This window comes from Heteronotia binoei, chromosome 9 (assembly GCF_032191835.1).
Source record: "Heteronotia binoei isolate CCM8104 ecotype False Entrance Well chromosome 9, APGP_CSIRO_Hbin_v1, whole genome shotgun sequence".
NCBI classification, from domain to species: Eukaryota; Metazoa; Chordata; class Lepidosauria; order Squamata; family Gekkonidae; genus Heteronotia; species Heteronotia binoei.
In genome coordinates this window covers 31,425,806-31,450,649 of record NC_083231.1, presented here as the reverse complement: position 1 = coordinate 31,450,649, position 24,844 = coordinate 31,425,806, and the positions used below count along the sequence as shown (strand labels likewise).

Genomic DNA, 24,844 nt, shown 5'->3' with positions numbered 1-24,844 from the left:
CCACTTGGGCCTGATCCATGCGCATGTTACTTCAATAAAGAGAAAGCTGTTCTCCTGATCTTGCCTCAGGCCTCATCTGTCACTGAACCAACTGTTAACTGCTCACTGCAGGAGTTTTGTGCTACAAGTATACTGTTATAGTTACTGCAAGTGCAGTGTATTCCCATCATCCATCTTGCAATTTCAAAAGGATACAGCACTTGGACTGATTATATGGCTGGAAGGGGAAGGGTTAATGTCAAACTGGTACATAACCATAGAGTTTAATTATCTGTCTCATTGTGGCTAGTTTTGTCTGCTCTTGACCAATATTTATTGCTATGACAGATAGCAGAAGGAAGAGGTTGACCAGTGATTTCTACTACCCCAGCCAGACAACACAGTAATGTAAAATCTCTGGAAGTCTTAAGCCAAGGGGGAAAACCTAGAAAGAAATGGAAACCTGGAGGAAAACAGAAATATATGCAAATTTATTTTCCTTTCAAAACTAAGCTTGTTTTACTGACAATAACTTAAGATCATCATCTATAACTTAGATAAAATTGTATCAGTTGATTTTCACAAATAAGAATGTCTTGGTTTTCCATAAGAAAAATATATCCACCTTGTGCTACCTTAGCACATGTGTATAATTTTTAACCATTTGAAAGGTAGAAAACATGTCAAAGAAAGGAAACAAATTTTGTAGTTAACATATGGAGGTGTATTAGTTGGATGAAAACATTCCACAATAGGTGTCAAATACAATCACAATAGGTAAGAACTACTTGCTATTTAGATAAGTTAAATGTTATAGCATTGAAAACATTGATTCTTTGATAAAACATTACTATTAAACTCATTATTGCATACTGTTGCCCTAATTACATATTTTTTTCTATTTAATAAAAACATTCTTGTAAACCTCACAGTATACATAGGTACTATCATTATTCAATGCTGTAGAATGTTACTTTTTAAAAACACTATAATGCATGTAGAGTAAAACCTTGATTTAAAAAAAAAAAACCTTTTCACTCATTCCAAACAACATTTTTTAAAAAAAAAATCAGATAAGTTTTTTCAGTGTGCCCAAAAGTCCTCAGATAAAAGTGGATTTTTTCCCTCTTCCAAATGTTTCCTTTTTTTGCCCCAGGCCTTTACATCTCTAGCATCAGGTCAACTGATTTCCTCCTGTTACAAAGTAGATCAATTATCAAATGAGGCCCATCACTTCATCCTTACTCTAAGATAATTAAAACTTCAGTCAGTGCTTGTTCTTTTTGCTTATTAGCTATGACCCTTCAATATGCCAAGTCACTCAAGTTGGGTTGCTGTTCCCTCTAGAAGAAAAACATGTATGCTGCCTCTTCATTCTACTGGTATGCCTCTCTGGAGGTTAGGGACATAACCTAATTGTAAATCTGTACCTGTAGACAATTCATGATTCAAAAAGAAACCCTTCCTGGGCAGGAACTCTCCCTATGGGGAGGAGAGACTGATAACACCCCTTAAGTGGTTACAGAAAAAGGCAAAAGCAACAAAAATAGGCACATTACCCTCCTCTAAGCAGGAGAGGCAAAGCAAAAATATGAAAATCAATAATCTTTTTTTAAAAAACCATATGAAGAGCTCATTCAATTGTTAGTACCAGTGTCTGCTCTCTGCCATCACTCACCTTTCTGCCACCCTGCATAAAAGACATCATAAATTAAACACCGAAATGGAGTAATGAAGAAAATCTGTGCTGTTCTAAACACAGTGTTTTAGTGACATGGTTATTTATTACTTCCTTAGTCCGAGTTCTGTGTAACAAAGCTGCCAGACCAAATGTGTAATTTTATGCCATCAATCAGCTCCTATCCTGTCACCAAGAAGATCAGTCACCAAACTCAGTCCATATTCACCCCCTTACTCTAATTAAGATATGAGACAAAGAAAACTAAGAATGGATTTCCTCTTGCATGGCTAAGTCAATTGTTCTCCATTAACTAGCAATGACATAGTCCCAGATTGGTAAAATCTTCACACAGTGGGTGGATGAGTAGGGGGAGAAGAAGTAAGAATAATTCACATTGCATTCAGGTTCTCAGCTGTGTTCCTAAACTATAAAGAAACCAATGAATTACACAAAATGCTGTAATTTTTTTTTAAATGTAACAGTGGATGTGGCCTCTCTCAATCCTTGTATGTTAAAAACAGTGGACAGATGAAGGATTGTGTGCAAGAATTCAGCCAACATATTTTTGTTCTTTGTTTCCATCTAAGCAGGCACCTTCAAGCAGACTATGGTTCAAAAACCATCCACATACAAACTGAGACCAAATAAGAACAACAGCATGAAAACCCAAACCCCAATGACCACAACAAATTCAAAATCATGCCTTAAAGTAAAAGCATGAATATGCAGCAATGGAATTTTTCATTGAAGTTTATCCATCATCAATATAGCTAATTTGCTACATATGGGGGGAGGGGTGTTAGAGGGGAATGCTTGCAGAAAATTCTGTAAAGTTTAGAAAAAGGGATGCAAAAATCCCTCCAAACAGAGAAATACATTGTCTGCACTTGTGCAGATTTAGAATGGAGGGAAGGAGGAGCCATGTGCCACAAGGCAGCCCATCACTTCATCTCCTCTGAATGCTGAGCCAGTTTGGTGTAGTAGTTAAGTGCATGGACTCTTACCTGAGAGAACTGGGTTTGCTTCCCCACTCCTCCACATGCACCTGCTTGACATGCACCATAGCTATCGCAGGAGTTGTCCTTGAAAGGGCAGCTACTGTGAGAGCCCTCTCAGCCCCACCCACCTTACAGGGCGCTTGTTGTAAGGGGAGAAGATATACGAGATTGTAAGCCGCTTTGAGTCTCTGATTCAGAGAGAAGGTCAGGGTATAAATCTGCAGTCTTCTTCTTCTGATGGGCAGGGAGAAGGAGCAGATCCCCATCCCTCCTGGGGTGCTGCAGGAGGGAAGGAGCAAGAGTTGCTGCTGCCACTGCCCTCCACCCCCACTTCAGCTAGCCTGGTGCCAACCAGGCCAAGTGATGGGGGAACCAAAGCCACTGCTGCCTTCTCACCCCTAAGCAGTGGAGAGGAGGATTGATGAATAGATGGGAGCTGCCACCCCCGCCCCTTACCATCTCTATGTAAGCCACAGAGTGGTAGCAGAGGAAGGAGGAGCCAATGCTGTTACTACTTGAACTGTGGAGGGGCAGCAATATGAGTGGGTGAGAAAGGAGCTTGAGTGGGTGGATGAGCTGTGTGAGTGGAGCAGCAGTGTTACTGGCTGCCCAGGAAGCGGTTGTCTCTGTGGGCAAGCAGGGGGGAGATGGTCTCCTTCATAAGTCTCACAGCTCTCCATTTGTTAAGATTCAATTAAGAATAGCTATACAAAGGATAAAATACATCAATAGCTTTGTAATACTTTAATACATGTTATCCTTGTCATACTTTGCTTCATTTTAAGACAATTCTGTTCCTTCTTTGCCACAGCTTAGGGGGCTCCCCATATCAGACATACTTTTCAGATGTTTCAGGATAATGGGGAGATAGGAAAGATTCTTTAAATATGTCCCTTCCATGACTAGATTTTATGTGAAAAATAGAAGTTTGAAGCTCTCATTAATCCAAAGATACACTGAGCCTTATATTCTGTATATGACTGCCAACTGTAACACAATCGTTAAAAATAACCTTCCACTTACTATGCTTTCCAAACATCATACACATCATGATGAAACAACTCAATATCAAATAGGGTTGAACAGACCTAAAAAGAAGAATACTAGTGTTTTTGAGACATAGACAACCACCTTTGGCTTGGCACCTTCCAAACCCAGAACAAATAGTATTTCAGTGTCACTTGTTACACAAAGCAAAATATGATAGCTGCATTCTGATCTGCTTGTGACCTACTTCAGGCTAGTTCTTGCTACTGTAGAGGTCACTCACATTTGGATGACGCCTGCTGTCATTACATAGACAGAAGAAGCTAAAAAGTTTCGCGGTGAAGGACCCATAGAGAGAATGGAGAACCACAAAGAGCACACAGGAAGAAAAACAGCAGTCATCTAACTCCATCATGCTGAATTCCGTTGACAGACCCAAGTATTGGCTTAAGTGGAAGGCACATTCTTCCAGGAGAGTTCCATTATGTTTATGTGCTATCAGCAGCATACATTGGGCAACAGACTCTTGAAAAACGGTCCCTTAAGGTAAATAATGTTCACATATTTTCGTACAATTCCTCCACAACTTGAATTGATAGGCCTCTGTGGTAATATCGTTCATTTTATACACTGGTACAACAAGAGCACTTACCACTTGGCCATTCTGAGGATTTTTATGAGCATACGGGGGGCCACGAATATGATTCCACATTTGGCCAGAAGTCATCGCAAACACAACACACTGTAATACAAGAGAAGACACTGTTATACAAGGGGAGAAACAAGATAAGCTCGCTGGTTTGCACAGTCAGAGAATCAATCCTTAACTGAAACATTTCTTAAATTCCTGGAATTAAGACTGCAGTGTAGTGATTTTATAGCCATGGCAGGAAAGGACAAGAGGCAGAGAGAGAACAGATCACTAGTTGTGATCTCTCCGAACTTCAGAAAAGAACAGCCAGAGGAAAAGTTCTGGGAGATCCCTCTGGTGCTTTATGCTTGTCATAAAGAAAAAGTTGTATATGTTTTTAAAGAATATCCATTGTAATTCTATCTACTATTTAGCGGCCCCATTATCCATTGTAATTCTATCTACTATAGTGTTTTTAGGTTGGCTTAATTCTTCTTATCATGAACCAAATCTCTGACAACTGACATGGAAAAATCTCAGGCAAGGTCCTAATGGGAATATTTGTCTAATATGCTATGCTGGTTCTAGGAGATACTGGTCACTGGCATTGGTGGAAGGAAAATAAATATGACATTTTCAACTGCCAGCTGAAGAGGTAAAAATCTATGAAGTCTGTGGATTTGCTAATATGTACTGGCCGGTAGAACACATACATAATGCAAGTCAACAAACAAATTAGTTGCAACCAATCACTGGAGCACAAACACTTCAATTAGAGAAATGCCCACCAAGTGGCTAGGCTTTATATGGAAAGGCAAAGAGGGCCTAAATGAGTATATTTATATAATGAGCAAACTTGGTCTTCTGTTCTGTTGTTGTCTACTGCCTTTGATCATTATTTGATTGAAGGTGTTGCATGCATACACATTTAAGTACAAGAAAACAAGCTGTGTGGGTTTTCATAATAAGCAACAAATGAAACCTAATTTGTAATGAACTTATTTTTGTTTTTCTTCACAGCAGCAAATGATGTTAGTACTTTGCAAAATATCCAAAGTATCCTGAACACAGGGTTGCCAGGTCCAACTAAGAAAATATCTGGGGGCTTTGGGAGTGGAGCCTGGAGACTTTGGAGGTAGAGCCAGGAGATTTTCTCATTCCCTAAAATAAATAAAAATACTGAGGTGCAGTTTCCTTGAATACAGTCTTCATTTCCTTGTCCCCCAGCAGTTTCATTTCCACTAAATGAAAGTGAATACACACACACAGCAGCCAAAATAAACAGTTTGCAAGCACACACTATAAGAGCCCTGTGGCGCAGAGCAGTAAGCTGCAGTACTGCAGCCCAAGCTCTGCTCACAACCTGAGTTCAATCCTGGTGGAAGCTGGGGTTAGGTAGCTGGCTCAAAGTTGACTCAGCCTTCCATCCTTCTGAGGTCGGTAATATGAGTACGCAGCTTGCTGGAGGTAAAGTGTAGATGACTGGGGAAGGCAATGGCAAACCACCCCATAAAAAAGTCTGTTGTGAAAACGTCATGATGTGAAGTCACCCCAGAGTCAGGACTACCTTTTACCTTTAAGTGCACTTTTGTGATCTCACTGGGGCAATTTGCTCACTGGAGCTGCTGATCGTAACCATCAGCTGTATTTCAATCAACTCCTTCAGACTTACAGGAAAACAAAAGGGGAGCAGCGTAGGGAGTGGAGTTATCATCTATCCCATAACCAGGTTCCAGTTAACTCCATTTTGCTATGCAAATAGCCTTCTTAAATTAATGCAAAACAAATGGAGGGACTGTGCTCTCTTACTTTCTCACAGCTTCACACACTTATTGGGAGGAGCCACATGGCTCTGCCTGCTTACCCTCTCCCCATCAAGCTTGCCCCTATCAAGCTTTCTGCCTACTGAGATTTAAAGGCACACACACCTTCAAAAACACAAGCTTCTTCTAAGCCTGCCGAGATTTAAAGATTTAAAGGCACATGGTGGCTGTTGGGGTGGGGGTTCCCACCAGCCAGCTGGCTGCTGGTGGGAAGAGTTCTGAAAAACTGGGGATCTCCTGCCAGGACCTGAGGGCTGGTAAGCCTAGCTGAATGTTTGTAATTCTAGCAACACTGGAGGATCTCTCTCTCTCTCCCCCCGCTACAACTTCCATAAGGAATTATTTGGAAAGCTCTCCTTGTCTCCTGATTACTGGACTAATCTGTTCCTCTGTCGCCATTTATTGAATGATATGGAGATTACTAAACTGTGGCAAACTTTTTGGCGGATATTCTTAAATTTACACCTGACCACGTATGACTATATACTTAATTTATGTACATATTTTGGTTTTATTTCAAATGTTTAAACCTTCTTTTTTTGCTCTGTATATGTCTAAATGTGTATGTTATGTAATGAAAGGTCTGGATGGAGATTAGAATAGCTGGGTTTGGCCTAGATTCTACGAATACTTCTTTGTGTCCGTTTTGAGTATTTGATAGTTCAGATACTTACCTTTCATTTGCAAATACCTGCCTCTGTTATAATGCCTACAAAATATTTTTATTAAAACACTAACTGAATTTTAATGGTGCATTAATGTAGCATTTTCTTTTGCAATGGCTGATCCTTGCCCTGACTTTGAGAAAAAAGGCAGCATGGGTTGAAAATCATATTTTTTCATCCTATACTTGATTTTTTAACAATTATGTAGACAAAAATCCAGCAGGGACTCTCAGTCAACCTATGTTTTCCTGTAAGACTGTGTATAAAAAATCTAATGTGAAGATTCTAAAATCCAAGCACTCTATACAAAATTTTCTTTATCAGTACATTATGTGTGCGTCAGCCTTGTACAATGTCATTCTGGACACAATCCTGCCTTTATCCCTTTCACCCACAAAAAACTACTCTCCATCATCCCCCCTCCCTGCCTGAATGTTTTTCTTGTCATAGGCAGTTTCCTGATCCATCTATACTTTCTCCTTCCCCCCCCCCCCCATACATGGATGTATGGACAAATATCAAAAATTTAAGTTGCCTGAATCTATCAAATTGATTAACAAATCAATTTAACTCAACATGTTCTACTTGTATTAGATGTATAAGATTTTTTTTAATCAGGTTTAACTCTTTAGCATAAACTCACTAGACAAGCCATAACCTCTCAATCGTATTATCCCCCCCCCCCCACACACACACGTAATATGGAGACAATACAGAACTACTTGACATTTTGCAAAACCTGAGCAAGGCTGTTAAATATAGATCATTTTGTAGGTCATTAATTCATAGGGTTGCCATAAGTCAGCAGTGGCTTAACGGCACATGAAACACATACTTGACAGGGCAGGCGTGCGAATTGGTGTAATAATGTACGTGAAGCTCTTTGAACATTAAAAGCGCTATACAAATGTTTGACATTATTATTATTCTATATATATATTAGTTATATTAATCTCGAGATATAGCCAGGCTTATTTCAGCTTTCCTGTCTTGTATATGGCAAGCGTTGTTGACGCTTTTCTCAAAGCTAAACCAAATAATGATTTGGTCTGAGCTGTGGGCCACTAAAGTAGCTTAGTGAGAACATTATCAGTAGGCAGTGGTACTTTTGGTAAGCATACAAACAGGGGGAAAGGCAGAAGGTAACTGGCTGTTGATTCTAGAAAAATGCTAAAGGCTAATACTCAGAAAGTATTGTTTTATTTTGTTCCCATTGCAGTTACAAGATGGGAAGCAGAATTTGGGACTTTTACTAAAATGAAAGGTCTCCTAAACATAAGGTTGGATCCAACTGGCCTTTTCACTCAACCTCACCTTGTACTCTTCCTTATCACAAGTCCCATCTCACATGGTTTTTATTCATGCTGATCCCACAATCCCCAGCACAGCCTTCTTGGTGGTCAAACACAACCACTTCTCTTTTTCAGTAACCAGAAAAGCTGGCTGGATCTAACCTACAGCCTTCACTGTCCAGTAAGCCATGTTTTCTCATCTCTTCTCTATCACAACTGTGCATCTGTACTATTTGTTCCCTTGCTGGCACAACAGTGCAGTAGGAAAATGAAGTGTGCATACAGAGTCCAGCTTGTGAAGGGGGACATTCCCTACCTTGCACAACTCAGCATCTATTCAGTACTAGGAGGCAGAAATCCTCACTTTCCTGCAGAAGGATGGTGAAGCTCCTCTTATGAGTTTTGTAATTATCTGTTTATTGGCAGAGCCTGCCCACTCACATCCCTCAAGCCACAAGTAAGAGAATACACTGGAAGGGACTTAAGCTACTCCTTTATCTTTATGCCCAAATTCAAATTAATGAATTGTGTTCCCCACTCTCAGGCTTAGTGAACCTAAAAGACAGCTGTATGCTAATCCTGGGTCCAGCAGGGAGCCTCATGCAGCTTGAAGCCTGCAGCCTTTTGAAGCTGCAGAGAGCTTCGAAGCACAAACCAGCTATTGATTGACAGGAATCCTGTTAAGGGTGCATTTGACAGCCGCATACCTATTGCATGACAGCCTGCTTGAAACATTTCACAGAGGATTGGAGCAGGTCTTCTTCACCGATTTAAGTACCGTCTGCAAATAATCAACAGTCTAACACATAAATAGAAGGCAGATTCCGGTAGGTAGCCATGTTGGTCTGAAGCAACGGAACAAAGCTTGTGTCCAGTGGCGCCTTTAAGACCAACAAAGTTTAATTCTGAGTATAAGCTTTTGTGTGCATGCACACCTATATCCAGAATTAAACTCTGTTGGTCTTGAAGGTTGTTAGCTGGCTTTAATGTCCTTTCTTCTGCTGTGCAGTATGGGAGGTTTAAGAAAATTCCATATTCCAATAGGTTTTGTGGTTGGTTTTCAAGGGATATAGAAAGTACTGAACATGTTCTCCTGCACTGTGCATTTTACTGTGATATTCGTGCCATGTTCTTAGATCCTCTTCTTCGAAATCATGAGGGACAATCTGATGGTGATAAGACTCTCTTCCTATTGTCCTCTCATAACCCTGAGATTATTGAGACTGTGGCTAAATATCTGTGCTGTGCTGCTAAGAGGAGAGGAATGTTTCAAATGTTGGGGTAATATATGTTTTCTCTCTTGCCAATTGTGCACATCTATGCTGCTATGCCAATAAAGGTTGTTGTTGGTCTTGAAGGTACCACTGGACTCAAACATAAAGAGAAAGTAGCTATGGGCAACGTTAATGGATCATTTGAATTCATATTCAGTCTGGGAGTTACAAGCAAATACAGGACTCTTACTCTCTGGATTATTAGGGGAACAAGTTCTGGGAGAGCCTGCTCTTCTTTTCACCTTCTTCCAAGCAGCTTCTCCTTTTCCAAAGTTGAAAACTATGGTTTGTTTTATTTTCGGAAAATAATAATAAAAGAATTTCCAAGGACATTCAACTGAACTTTCCTATTCATGGAAGTGGTTTCTTTAGAGCTATCTCAGGTTTCACCGCAAGGTCATAAATCTATCTGATAACATGACAAAATTCAGCTAGTACCCTACATTCTACTATGCAAAGATACACACACACACGCGAACTCCTCTTTAGGAATGTATAGATTACTAAATGTAATAAAATGTAGCACTGAAAGTTTAAAAAAACTTGAATATTCTGAATTCCACTGAAAGGTGCTCACGGAGGTGTTATTAGCAGAGACTAAAATTGGATAACATCATGGATTTTGCCCACTCTTGAACATTATATTTATATCCTTTCCTTCTTCCAAGGTGTTAAGCTTTCATCTAAGCTGTCCTAGTTTAGACTCACAATAGGATAAAGGTTAGCAGGCTAAGACGTTTTCTGGTAACTACCATCATAAACCTTCCTTAGGTAGGCTTAGCGAGATAATGTCTGGGTAAACTTCAAAACCACACAGTTGAATAGCAATCTGGATGTAAGCTTTCCAAGACTAATAGTCTAGCAACTTTACCTCTACTGATTTTTACCATGCAGCCTCTCTCACTTTTTCCAATTCCAAACTTGACAAAGAAAGCCTCCTTTCAATCCATTTTAGACCTGCCCACATCAAGGAAGGCTAGAATAACAAGATACATTAAGTTGACCCTTCTGGAGAACATCTTCAAAGCTAGGCAGCGAAGAACAAATTGGCTACGTTTTTAAGCTGGCCCATCTTCTTGGTTTAAGAATTAGAGGAAGTGCAGCACTCCTAAAGGCTGCTTTTAAAAATAAATTTTCAGCCGCAATGCATTTCATGAGTCTTTTCCATCAGGGGGAGGGGCTCTGCAGATGCTATTCCGTATTGGGCCCACATATCTGCCCACAGGTATATTTAGCTTTTTCTTTTTTAGAAAGTGAATTTTACAAAGTGGAACAAAGTTTTAACCAACAAGACTCTAAGGCACAGCAAAGTACTTACAAAAATGTACAAAAGAACAGCTAAGATATTGCCAGTACAGGTCAAAAATAGTTCAAAAGACAGACGTGTTCTTTTGGGCTAGTGCAAGCCCTTGAGTGAACTTTAGAGTTATGTGCAACTTAGCGTAACAAGCCAATTAATGCTCAGGAGAAATGACAGGAATAGACCAGACAGTGCAATGACTCAGGGTGGGCCATCAAAAGGCAGGTCATTCCAATATACATCTGTGCAGAATTTAAAGCACAGTATGGGACGCTGAATTCTGTCCCCTCTACCCACATTCCTCCCATCCACCCAGGAATTCTGCTTCTTTACAGCTGTTTTCTTCTTAGCTTTCACACTCTCATTTTTCTTCTAAGCTTTGAGACTGGTGGAAACTCCCCAGGAGAAAAACAGTTACAAAAAATCCAGGGAGAAGGGCATCCATGTTGTTCTTTCAGGAAGTCAGTGATGACTCAGTTCTGACATACAGGTCTGCCACTGTCTCATCTATTCTGCCCCACAAATTAAAAGGAACCTTTAAAAACCTTCTTTCCACTTTATGTATCGGGGTCTGCAGAAGCTGCACCTTCAAATTACCTTCCACAAGAAACAAGGCCACGCACTATAGATTTGCATTCCATAGCCTGTAAAATGTGTTCATGGGAGAGAAGGGAACAGAAGACAGGCGCTTGGTGACCCGAAAAAAGCAGGATTTTTTTTTTGAAAGGAAAAAATTATCTAAAACTTTTAAGGCTGTTTAGCAGTCAGGTACTTCAGAAGTAGAGAAATGATTTTGTATGAATAATGAGAGAATTTTAAAAGCCAGTAACAAATCACCACCAACACAAACCTTATCTTTGAAGATGCCACTATGGAAGAATTCAAGATAGGAAAGCTGCTTAAAACAGGAAATTTGTCAAGCCCTTTAGCTGCTCTTGCTGATTATGGGGGTGGGGTGGGAGGGGGCGAAGAGAATGCTAAAATGACTCCTTTCCATCTTTCCAGCTCTGCATGGCTTTCAAGAGGGGTAGAAAACGGTAAGCTTTCTGTAATTATGTTGCCAAAGTGTCCTAAATTCATTATGGGCTTTCAAATGTTCTAGAAAATGAAGGGTGAGAAGATGCATTATTGTGGACACATTTGTCCATTGTTGTTTATATACTTTATTAGGTATTCAGCATGTGTGAGCGTAGGAACACTTAAAAACTCCTTTGTGTGTTGATGGCTCTAACTATGCAAACAGAGAATCTTCCTGTAGGCTCCAATCACTTGAATAAATCAATGTGTGTCCTACTTTCCAAGCCACTGCAGGAGTATGGCAATGTTCAGATGAGCACTATGTGGAATAAGAGATCAGGCCTTCTGCATAGAATTAGCAATATGTAACCTTTCCTCAAGAAAACTGACAGATTTATTGAAACACTTCTGGCTCCCCTTGACATTCTTTAACAGTTTTACCTGAAGCCTACTTGAAAATTTTGGTTCAAGACAAATATTGTCACCATTTAGAGAGGTGCAAAATCCTCTCCAAAAGTTTCAATAGGCTTCCTGAAACTCTTTTGCTTCCTTGAGACTGCTCAGATGTGTCTCCTGAGAAGGAATACCTATGTATTCTTTAACCTGTGCTTTGGTTAGTCACAGCTTTGGGTGTAGGATGCTTTTGGCTCTGTCTACCAGAACTACAAGAGGCTTGCAATACATTAAACATGCCATCTTCTGGGCATGGTACAGGGATCACTGTGTGTGTGTGTGTGGGAGGTTCCTGCATCGTGTAGGGGGTTGGACTAGATGACTCTGGAGGTACCTTTCAACTCTATGATTCTATCATTCTATGACCATGTATTGTGGGACAAATTTTCATAACAGCCTACTTATCTAGATGCGGGAGACAGACAATGGGATTTTTAATGGTTATTGTTTATTGCAGTACATGAGTTAATGATCAATTCCTTCTTCAGAGAGGCAGTGGTCCCACTCCTAGGCACATAAAATTTATTTTTATTTTATTTTGTCAAATTTATATCCTGCCCTCCCCTAACAGGCTCAGGGTGTCATGGGGCAACCCCTGAAAGTGATGTTCCTGGACTTGAATTACCTAAATAATTATCACCTGGCAGCCAAATACTATGTTCTGGAGCAAGATGCTAGAGTAAAAAAAGTAAAGGTAGTCCCCTGTGCAAGCACCAAGTCATTATTGATCCATGGGGTGACATCATGTCAAGATGTTTCCGTGGCAGACTTTTTTATGTATGTATGTATGTATGTATTTATTTATTTCGATTTATATCCCGCCCTACCCCACCAAAGCGTTTAGATAATTTTTGTTATGGGGTGGTTTGCCATTTCTTCCCTAGTCACCAACACTTTGCCCCCAGCAAGCTGGGTACTCATTTTACTGACCTCAGAAGGATAAAAGGCTGAGTCAACGTGGAGCCAGCTATCTGAACTTCCACCAGGACTGAACTCAGGTCATGAGCAGAGCTTGGACTGCAGTACTGCAGCTTACCACTCTGCACCATGACAACAATGCAATTCCACATAGTTCTGGAAGAAATACATTATCTAGACCCACCACACATTTCTTTTAAACTGCAACGGAGAGAGAGGAAATCAAAAGCTCTTTTTTATTATTAATCCCATCATCATATATAAAAAGTATCTTACCATTACATTCCGAAGTACTTTAAAAATGTAGGAGCAATAAAAATAAAATACTGAAAACAAGTACTAAGAAGCCCTAATTGATTATAAAATAATGAGAGAGGGGAAAAGTAAATTAAGATCTTCTAAAGTCTAATCCAAACAGTTAAAGTAATGACAATTCAAAGGCCGTATGATGAATACGATACACCTCAACCACTGTAGTTAAGCACTTACCGTGGTCATAAAAATGTCACAAAAATTGTTTTAGCAAGCAACTGAAATTAGTAGCAGCCATTTGGCTTGTGATCTTTTATTTCTTGCTGAATGCCAAGGATCGCCCCCCCCCCCCTTCTGACTTTACTTTTCTGGGTTACTGTAAAGCAACCTTAAATACTTGATACATTATTTCAGTTGCACTACCATTGGCCCTCCAGTTCAGAGCAAAGTCTTACGACCTTCATATCCTGGCATTTTAGCAAAGTAAAATAAGCCAATGTAGTCATGCCAAAAATGATAGGATCAATTACAATTAGTCAGAATTTGAAATCTTGCTGCATAAATATTGTAAACATTTTTATATATTTAAACTTCTTAAGAAATTGACATACCAGTGCTGCCATTGCCCAACCAGTCTTGTTGTAGATGAATTCCAAGTTATTTCGCCGCAAGTAGAGCAAACCACCGACAAGTGAAACCAGGAGGGCCAAAGCAATAGTACCTGAATAGTTTGGTGGCCTGAATACTCTAATCTGCAGAGGAGGGGGCCAAATAACAATCATTTGTCCATTTTCTGATACAATGAGATATATGCATATGTGTATACACTTTCCTGCATGCACAACCCCCCCCCCCCATTTATTTAACAAAATATTTTAAATAGTAAGCTAAATCAAGTGCTCGATCTCATATTTATTGATCTCATCTCTAAATTGTTGTCTATTTTCATGATCAAACTTTTGGTTTGAAACCTATATAATTTTTTTTTGCAGCTATCAGGTTAAACCAGATTATTCCAGGTAATAATTCAAAACACTGAAGTGTACACATTCAAACATTCTGAATGTCCATATAGTGAAAGCACAGATCATTCGATAAACACTCACAAAACCACAAGTTCCACTATGGATATGCCCTTACATCATGCTATCCTTACCACATTATTATTTTTTTTTTTAAAAAAGATGGAAATATTACAAATTCACATTATCCAGTGCAAGGGTGGATGAGGTGTCTATCACCACACCTGCCAGAGTTGCTGAAGAAATACAAATGCAGAAAGAGAACACATAATGGTCTGCACGAGCTGGGGGAAGTTGTTAATGCATAGCTAATCTGTAAATTGAACCAGCCTCTCAATCTCCATGTTACAGCTGGACATAGCAGAAACCACAGGAAGGGCCTAATCCTCTCCTTATGCACTTGCATGTTTGTGTATCTTTGAAGGCTCAATTAAGTTCCTCAAAAGCACTCACCAGGAGAGAGGCAAAGGAACTTGATGCACTGTGACTTCAAGAGCACCACAGCTCCAGGCCTGAAACCAAACTGGTGCCAAACCAACACTAGGAAACTGAGACCTCTTATGAGCTACAATTTTCAGTGAGGAATGGAAAAACCAGGAATCGGAATACAAATGACAGATTGCAAAAGGTCTTGCAATCTATGTATTGAACGCAGCCAGGTTTTTTAGACAATTTCACTGGATTGTTCTCCTTGTTACAGCCATCATCCCACACAGATTTTGTCCATACATGCCCTGTGAACCTCACCATGGTCTTTATGGACGGTCAAAGGATACCTCTTCCCCTTTTCTTCACCAGCAGAAGTGCTGGTTGGATCCATTCCTCTTTCCCTCATGATATGATCTTCTTGAAGAGGTCACAAAGAAAACCCAGCTGGTCAGGACAAACCCTAACAAAATGCAGTCTCTGGAAGTTCTCCCATGCCCTGAACCAGTGAAATGAAAGGAAACTGTAGAAGAACTTTCCTTAGGGTTGCCAGGTCCCCCCTGGCCATCAGTTGGAGATGGGGTACGGTTGCAAGATCCAGGTTAGGAAACTCTTAGAGATTTGGGGATGGACCCTGGCAAGGAGAGGGCCTCTCTGGGTACAATGCTATAGAGTCCACCCTCCCCCCCCAAAAAAATCTGTTTTCTCTAGAGGAACTGATCTCTTTATTCTGGAAATGAGCTGTAATTTTGAGAGATCCCCAAGTTCCACACAAAGCCTGCTATCCCTAGCTTTTCTGTAGTGCTGTTAATGCCATGAGCACTAGAGATCTTCTTCATGAGTTGCAGTCCAATATTTTATGTGTACAAATGCGTCTACAGGCATAGGAAACATTTGGGAATGGAACCAGTTACCACTCAAAATGTAACACATCAATCAAGTGCAACATATGGCTTCAATTGTTGGGGAACATCTTGTCAGCTGCACCAGCTCTGATGTGTTTTTATGACTCCTTCCTGGACTAATAACTGAGTGTGACCAGAAGCATGACCCTGGAGGGTGCTTATCAGATGAGACAACCATTGTATCCAGGACCCACCAAAGACTGGAGTGTAGTTTATTTCTATCAAGTTTTATCTAGGGGTGTACACACAAAAAAATCAGCTTGTTTTGGATTTGGGTCCACTGGACCCCAAAAATATAACTATTTCCTGATATTCCAAATCCCAATATTCAGATAAATAAATATCCAAACAAATAATAGGGAAACCCAAATTTATTCTGCATTTAAAAATGCCTTCCCTTCACTCTCCTGCTTCTACTTTGGTGGCACACCTTCACAAGTGAAGGCAATGCTTCTCGAAGCTTGGTGCAACTTGGTGATATAGATGGTTTGAATAAAAGATGAATAATATTGACTTTTATTCATGCTAACTATATTGGTAGCTGAAGCAGATTGTCTAATCTGCATTTGATTGAATAAATACCCCCCAAATACCAATAAGGTATTTGGGGGGGTATTTATTTGGTTCAGCTTGTACTGAATGCACAACCCTAGTTTAGCTCTGTTGGTATAATTTACTTTGAGTTCTGTGGAGGGGGGGGGGAATAGAAATATTTAAATAAACTCTAAGAGATTCCTAATATCTTAGATCTTGGAATTCTTCTTAACACATTCTTACTGTGGAATTCCATGGAAATTACTTAATGCTAGAGACACCTTCCCTAGATTAATTCCAGAGACAAATTTTCCTTTTACAAAGTTTCATACAACATTCATACATACATATGTAAACCGGTAAATAAAGTTTTTCAGCATATTTACTGAAGGCTCATCTATAGAGCTAAAAAAAAAATCTTCAGATTTACCGAGTTATTACTTGCGATAAGTAATATTTCAAGTATGTGCTCACATTAATCAACTAATTGGTACACTATCATTCCTCATGTTCTGCTAAGAGACAGCCATATTAATATTTTAGCTACCAAAGCAAGATTGAAATACATCATTAAAATTGTTTGAGTTACTACAGAGTGATGGAGTAGCACAGCTGGTACTTTTATTATTTTAATACATTTTTGGAGGACTCTTCTGGGGGAAAAGGGCATTTGAAGAAGGGGAAGGAAAAGAGAGAGCCCTAGTTCCTGGTGTCAATTATCACAGAACATGAAGATAAGTGTGGATCAGTCTTAACTTTGTCAAGTGACTTACATGAACATCAGTTCTGTCAGCTATCCACTTAGCTAACTGTTCTGCTGCGAATCCAATTCTCTGCAGGTCAAATGTGTCAGCTCTCTTGGGCTTACCTTTTGGAGGGAAATGCATGAACGTTGGAGCAGAGTTCATATTGAGCTACAACAAACAACAAAGATGCCATCAAATATTAAATAAGAATATCTCGGTTTTTCCTTCTCCCTTTCTACCGTCTAACTTTCTACCTTCTTAAAATGATCAGAAATTATTCCACCAGTTGGGAAGCAGCCATTTATCACATTTTTGGAATTCAGGAAGCTGACAACTTATCAGATATGCTATAACTGACAACTTGTCCATATGCTATAACTATTTTCCAATTTGAATATGTAAAGGCAAAATACTTTTGCTAGGCAATAGATTCAACCATGGCTCATTTCAGAGATCACAAATAAAACAAGAGTTTGTTAATAATGGACATGAACCTGGTAATTGTGAGACTCAAACACTCACTTTCTCCTCCAAATGCACTGAGAACAGAGACAGAAAAGGCTTCAACAAATTATCCTGCCATAGCAAATTGTGGTTAATTTCTTTCCCAGTAACTGGAGTTCTATACCACAGCTTTTGCATTTTTTTAACATCCTGGCTAAGAATCACAGTTCCTGTAAATGAAAGCGATCTCACATCAATAAGGCACCCACATTTGGATGTCACAACAAAATGGGTTAGTTAGTTGATGTACTGAGACCAGTGATAGCATACAAGTCAGACTATTTAACCAAGTTTATGCCTATTATGAACAAACTCCAGGTCTTTGTGACATGTGAAATAATCATTCATCTCATACCAGATGTGTGGACATTAATAAAGCTACTTGTAAAGAGGTTGCCATGCCAGGCCCAGTTGCACAGTGGCTGCTGGGCCAGGCTGAGTGGTGTAGGTAACAAACCTCCAGTGACCACTGCTGGGTCTGTCTCTATTGAGTCTTCTTCCACCAGTGGACATAAAATGGAAGGGCGATGGGACCCTTTCCAGAGCTGTTTTGGCCTCCAAGTCTATCCTGGCTGCCCCTCCTGGGTTTTCTCTACAGACATCAAGGCTTAGAAGTCTCAGCAATATCGTTGCAGCACCCCAGAAACTTCCAAACTGAGAGTTCAGTGGGCATTCTTTTCCTAAAGCTACAGTTTCTCTTTTTTTAAGTGTATTTTAATCCTCCAATTTTTTTTTTTAAAAAAAATATTTTATGACTTTTCTGCAAACTTCGGACTTCCTTCCCCCCTTATCTGTCCCCAGCTCCATTTTGCATAACCATCAATCCCATTATCTACAGCCTGGTTTGGAAACAGATCTATGATGTCTTTACTTAGATCGTAATAACATCTCATGCATATTTGTAAGAAAGCATAACTTCAACGAATGTTTTCATGTGTCATCTTGCTAGGTTGCTTTTCAGGGGGAGGGCAGATGCTTGGATTTTTTATGCTTAGAAACAAACCGAGGTAGAGTTAGGACGCCATTCCTAAAACCATTCATCAGTCTCCATTTTAACAGCACACTGCCTAGCAAGTACATTCTAGAATAATCTCATCTGCTCAAGGGTCCACATATCTGCAGTTGCCAACAAGGTCTGTGTATCATTTAGAAAAGAGAAAACATTACAGTTCATACACTGATACCTATCAGTACTTCTGGAACTCTCAAGCAGACACTAGAAAACACTTTCATCTTGGTCCTTTTCGACTGAAAGTCAGACACAGCTGCTTTATTATCCCCTTGCTCCTCCCTGATCATTTATTCTTGATTAATGTTTATGCATGCTCAAAGAGTCCTCTGTGTTCTTTTCGAAGCATCTCATCCTACATTTGATTCTCAGTTTACATCCTTTAGTGTATGCATTTACTTAAAGAGAATGCACAAGATTTTGGAGTAGTAGATTCATAGACACACGGTAGCTCAATAGGGAAATGTTTAGATCTATGAAAATAAGTTGTATTAGTTGTATTAAGATAGCAGAGCTGCAGATCTTATGCAGAGTCTGAGAAAGAGATTCACATCTTTTCCCTGTCTCTGATCTGCAGCACCAGATATTGATTGATTTTAGAGAAGAATGTGCTGTTGTGGCAGCAACATAAAATATAGGGATGGGAAAATATAGGGATTGGAACATGGAGAAGAGTACAGGAACATGAAATGTACCTACTGAAACCCAAAGGCTGGATAAGGTGGTAGTAGGATTGATGCGCTGCCTTCCAAGTGTGCCTATGAGCAGGTGTTCTCCTAGTCAGGAGACATTGTCAGAGCATACCAGTCACACCTAGAACTGGCTTTTACTGCTAATGCTGAGCTTCTGGGAGGTGTTCATTTAGTAGGAGCAAGCATCGTCTAGACAAGGGCAATGCCACATTTTTCTCTGCTTTGCTCTGCCATGACCAAAATTGTTCTAGTGACACTCTTTGCGCCAGATTATAGTCCTTGTTCAATGCTCAGGCACTACTGCCTGGAAACTGTTGCTGTGCATTTATCACATCTGCTCATCAGTCCTTTGGCAAGGACACAGGGCCCAAGAAAGGGTCAGAGAACTCAACACAAATATTTTAAAAGAAGCAGTTCCTCTTGTTTTGGGTAGTTTCCTACTGACTAATGGAGTTCCAAATATTAGGAAATTCAAATCATCTAAGTTTGAGTGGTTACTCTTTCAAATTCAGGATCAGAATAAAGTTATACTGAGACTGGTGTGAGGTGGGGGAGTAATAACATGGATGGAACCTTGTTTGCTTTTATAATGGTGGTGGAAAGTGCAGTCAAATCACAGCTGACTTATGGAGACCCCATACAATTTTTAAGGCAAGAGATGTTCAGAGGTGGTTTGCATTTGCCTGCCTCTATGTCGTGACCCTGGTATTCCTCGGAGGTCTCCCATTCAAATACTGGTCAGGGCTGTCCCTACTTAGCTTCCAAGATTGGATGAGATTAGGCTAGCCTGGGCTATCCAAGTGATGGTGCTTTTATAATTATAAATGAATTAAATCAGACCAGGCAAATCTCAGCTACAAAAGCCAACAATTTTTTCAACCTTAATTTTATTTTTTAAGTGATTCAATCTAATTTTGTAAATTACTGACAATATTAATTTGATTCATTATTAATTTTTTAGGCATGCACATGACCTTAAAAGGTTAACTGAGATAGATTCCTTCATGTACTGTGTATGTGGTATTAAACTGGGCCCACTGAAGAAAGCCTTGATGGTCAAAACGTATCAGGTCTGATTTCATTTGTTTATTCTTTCCAATCAGCGCCACTAATAGGGCTATGACTCAGTGGTAGAGTATCTGCTTAGCATGCAGAAGGTCCCAGGTTCAATCCCCTGGTATCTCCAGTTAGAAGATCTGGCAGTAGGTGACGTGAAAGACCTCTGCCTGAGAACTTGGAGAGCCCCTGCCAGCCTGAGTAAACAGCACTGACCTTGATGAGTGTGATTCAGTATAAGGCAGTTTCATGGGTTCATGTATATACTAGGTTGTTTGTAATGTGCACTATACAATGTGTGGTCGGTATGGCCTAAAAGCCTATTTAGCTTTTTAATGAACTATTTAGGTGCATTTTATCATTATAGTTTATATTTTGTTTAATCTTTTTTATATATGCTTGTACCCTCAACCTTTTAAGTTTCTAGTTCCAGCTTTGGGTTGGGTTTTTGCCTCTTCTCTTGTGTTGCCAGCCTACCAATGGATCCAACTCACTTTCTATATCTTAGAATGGCAAAAAATTCCAGCTTATGTATTTGGTTCTCAAACTATGATTATGTTCATATTAGTAACTTCATCAAATATCAGTGCTTACCTATCATTTTTAATAACAAAAATCTGAAATGGAATATATAATAAAGCAAATTAATATACTCCTTTTAAAAAGAGTTACACACATTTTATCATTTATCTCACATTCTTACCTGCTGGAAAACATCTGCTCCCTCATCATAATCAACTATAGTAAAGAAAAGCTTGTTTGAAAATGCTGAAGAGTATCGCCATGAGTTAGCCAGTACTTGGTACTCTTCATTGGCTTGCCTAGAAGGAAGGGGAGGAGGGGGAGATAGAGAGAGGAGACGGACACATTCAAGTTCCTCATAATTACATACACCATTAACCTAACATAAAAATGTTACATGCTTTACTTTCCCCAACTTTTCCTAGTCATACCTATAAGAAAACCCTGTAACCAAGTTAAAGACACTAGAAACAAAAGGGAGAAAAGTCATGGATACAACAATAAAAATACTAAACTATCTGAAATGTTTCACATATATGATCTCAATAATGTTCAATTGCTGTAACAACATGAAAGGTAAATATCAGAATATAGATGGGGACAAAGGCTGAAAGACCATTGCTTACACCATTGCAATATGCTCAGATCATCAACTACAGGTGAAAAAAAGAATGCCAGCCAGAATTAAATTACTGAGCTAATTTACAGTTAGCACAATGTCATCATAAAAAAAAAAATATTCCACAGAAACACTCCGTTTTAAAGCAGAGATCCTAGGAGACTCTGCAAACACTTTAGAAAATAGAGTCCATGCTGATGGGTCCTAGTACATAATCTGGTGGAAATAAACATCAGACAAGATAAATCAAGAGTCTAGGTGAAAAAGGAGGAATGAATGCCAAAGGGAAGAATTTCTAACCAAGTTTAGGCATATGGAAACAAGGTTTCATATCTGTACTGCTGTCATAAAGAGATGACTACTCAATCTGAGTCTCCTCAGGGATCAGGACTGTTTACTTGAAAGTGGCCCTTCACTGATCTCTCCCAACCTAGGTGGTGACTGGAGAGCAATTGATTGCTCTCTACTGCACCCATAAATAACCGAATGCACACCAAAGACTCATTATGAACGATAGCTCTGATTCACTGTCACTGCCACCAAGGCACATTCTCATTAGACTGGATTCAATAGCGGCAAAGTAATATTTAACTGTGCATTCATCTCTTTCCAATCTAGAAAGTTTAAGAAGCATCTTTAAAAAAAACCAATGTAATGTATCGTTATTTTAACATTTGCTGTCTTTACAATCACCATGTGAAATAAAATTGAAGGAAAATTCATGAAGAAGAAGAAGAAGAAGATATTGGATTTATATCCCGCCCTCCACTCCGAAGAGTCTCAGAGTGGCTCACAATCTCCTTTACCTTCCTCCCCCACAACAGACACCCTGTGAGGTGGGTGGGGCTGGAGAGGGTTCTCACAGCAGCTGCCCTTTCAAGGACAACCTCTGCCAGAGCTATGGCTGACCCAAGGCCATGCTAGCAGGTGCAAGTGGAGGAGTGGGGAATCAAACCCGGTTCTCCCAGATAAGAGTCCGCACACTTTACCACTACACCAAACTGGCTCTCCCAAGCTGACATCCCAAGCTGCCTTCATGCAAATATACTTTTATTATTTGCCCTTTTCTCCTCTCATTCTATTTTGTCCCTTCTCTCTACTTTGATGCTAGGACCAGTGTCAACCTGTGGATATTGATTCCTGATAATTAATATACATTGAGGACTACTTAGTCTGGGGGTTTCTGTCTAGAGGCTAAATTCAAAGCCCATGTTTTTAGTATATCTTTTAAATGCACTATACAATAAATTTATTTTGTTTAATTCATTTTTAACATTGTTCTTCATTGCACCTAATTTAGTTTAGGACTGGGTTTATATTCCTCTTTTTGTAATAGCCTTCAGATCCCCCATACTTGGCCATCAGAACATTAATCAAGGCCTCACAGTGATGAATCAACTCAGCTTTAGCCACAAAAGAAACCCAAGGTGTTATTCTCTGCCAAGGAAAAAGCATCATTCATATAATCATTTCATAGGGAAGGTTGTCACTTCAGATTGATCTAATTTGGAGTACATTAATCCACTAGCCCAAGTCAGTCCCCCAATTGCTTCCTTCTGCCTTCTTTTACTCTATGTGAAAATATCTCTCAAGATCCAAAACGGTCACTCCTCCCATTTAACAGGGGAATATGTGAATGCCTTGCCCCCTAGGTTATGTGCCAGTTCATTTCAGAGTTAAATCCAAGGTGCCCTTTAGAGACCTTTGTGGGTTTGGACCCATCTCTACTTTCCCTCAAGCCACTTTCTAATTGCCTAGCTTCTTAAGGTTTCCAGCCTGGCATCTACCAGGGTCTATTTCTTTTCAAAGTTGGCTTCCCTGAGGAGAGAGAGAAGGACACTATCCTTAGAACTTCTCTCAAGGCACTTTAAGCTTTTTTTTTGGGGGGGGGGGTTACGAGGACTTTTAATTGGGTTTGAGCAGCAGGCATTTGGGGGAAGGTGGTTAATGGGGCTTATCTATTTTATGGATGACTTTATTTTAGAACTGTAAACCACCTTTAGCTACAAAAGAAAGGCAGAATTTTAATAAATGTGTATAACAGTCATAGTTGAAGCAACAACTTGCACCTTTGAGGCCTGCACCAAACGCTACTTCCTGCAAACAAAACGGAAAGGCCCAGAAGATGTTCACATATGGCTTAGTGCCATATACAAACACGATGACTATTAGTCAGCAGCACATTAGTTCAGAACAGCAGACAACAGGAAGCATCCCAAAGCCACCACATCAAGACAAAACAAGGAATAAACATTCACACAAGAAAACCTCCATCATTCAGGAAAATGAAATGGCTTATAAACCTCTGTATTTGCAGCACTCTCTCGGAGAGAAAAGACCAGGGGGCGGGGGTGTGTGGAGTTAGATCTATTCACAAGTCTCTTGTACCTATGCATGTTTCCTTGGCTATAATCTTGTGCACACTGCCAAGTATTAATCCTATTTAAACCAATGGGATTTACTTGAAATTAAACATGCATCGGTACAGGGAGCCTGTGTCAGTATAGGCAAAGAGTCTCTGGATTCTGAGAAGAAAAGGAAAACAGTTTCTCTGAAGTTACTTCAGGGTAAAAAAACATTGAATACTTTCCCTTCTTTTCATCTGTTTCTTCCTTTAATCCTCTAAACTCAGAGCAATTGGAGTTTTTTACTATTACTTTTAAGTGTTTGCTATTACTATTATTAAAAAGTTTTTTTAGTATTTGAAAAGTTTTTTTTAAACTCAAAATTTTATATTTTATTTTCATATAACATCATACAAAAGGCAAAAACAAACATTAATACAAAGACCAAAACTATGTTCAAGCCCAATTTCATTAATGGAGAAAGAAAAAAAAAGGGGGGGGGTGGAGGGGGCCTTTGCACCAACTCTTCACACACACACAACCAAACCTGGAGCCAGCCATATGTGAGGACAAGTAAATTAATACAAGATAAAGTTCAAATACTTTTTTGGCATCTTATTTTTCCTTGTCGAATTTGCATTTACAAAATCAAGAAAAGTAAACCATTTCTCGAAAAAATGTTCCCCTAATTTGGGGTTATCACTAAAAATGAGTTGAGAGGCGATTTTATCTTGTATTACAATATCCCATACCTTTTGGAACCACAGGGATATAGAAGGTAATTTTGCGGCTTTCCAGAATTTGGCCAAAAGAATTTTCCCTGCCAGAATTAATAAAGAAATGAGTTCCGTCTTTTGTCGAGAAAACTTATTATCTGGCCAGTAGTTAAGTAGAATAGATTCCGGAGTACGGGAAATGGTTCCTTTCACTATGATTTCAATTGTATTTAACAAGGTGTTTTAAAAAAAAATGGGTGACAGGTGATATAGTAAAAACTGATAACTTCTGTGAACTTGTTTGCAAAATGACATAAAGTTCTTTCCCCAACACCAACTTCGGGGGGGGGGCGCCATCTTCCAACTTTTTAAGAAGGCACATTATATCCAATTTATATGCCTGGGCTTTAATGGGGTTTTTAAGATGCAGGTATTTTCTTGGAGAGGGGAGATGAACTGAATTGACTATATTTTATCT

The 24,844-nt window shown here is 39.5% G+C and overlaps 1 protein-coding gene and 1 non-coding gene across 3 annotated transcripts in view; one reads left to right on the top strand and one right to left on the bottom strand.

Annotated features, from left to right (window-relative positions):
- Window positions 1-24,844, bottom strand: part of TUSC3 (tumor suppressor candidate 3) — a 187,421-nt gene that overhangs the window by 92,581 nt on the left and 69,996 nt on the right. For both annotated transcript variants that reach the window (XM_060246403.1, XM_060246404.1), the window contains 4 exons: window positions 20,868-20,985; window positions 16,931-17,071; window positions 13,882-14,022; window positions 4,298-4,387 (listed from right to left, as the gene is read on the bottom strand). In XM_060246403.1, the coding sequence (XP_060102386.1) occupies window positions 4,298-4,387; window positions 13,882-14,022; window positions 16,931-17,071; window positions 20,868-20,985 (490 nt within the window). The remainder of the gene's footprint in view (window positions 1-4,297; window positions 4,388-13,881; window positions 14,023-16,930; window positions 17,072-20,867; window positions 20,986-24,844) is intronic.
- TRNAA-AGC (transfer RNA alanine (anticodon AGC)) lies at window positions 20,225-20,294 on the top strand. The gene has a single exon. It is a non-coding gene; the product is annotated as a tRNA-Ala (tRNA).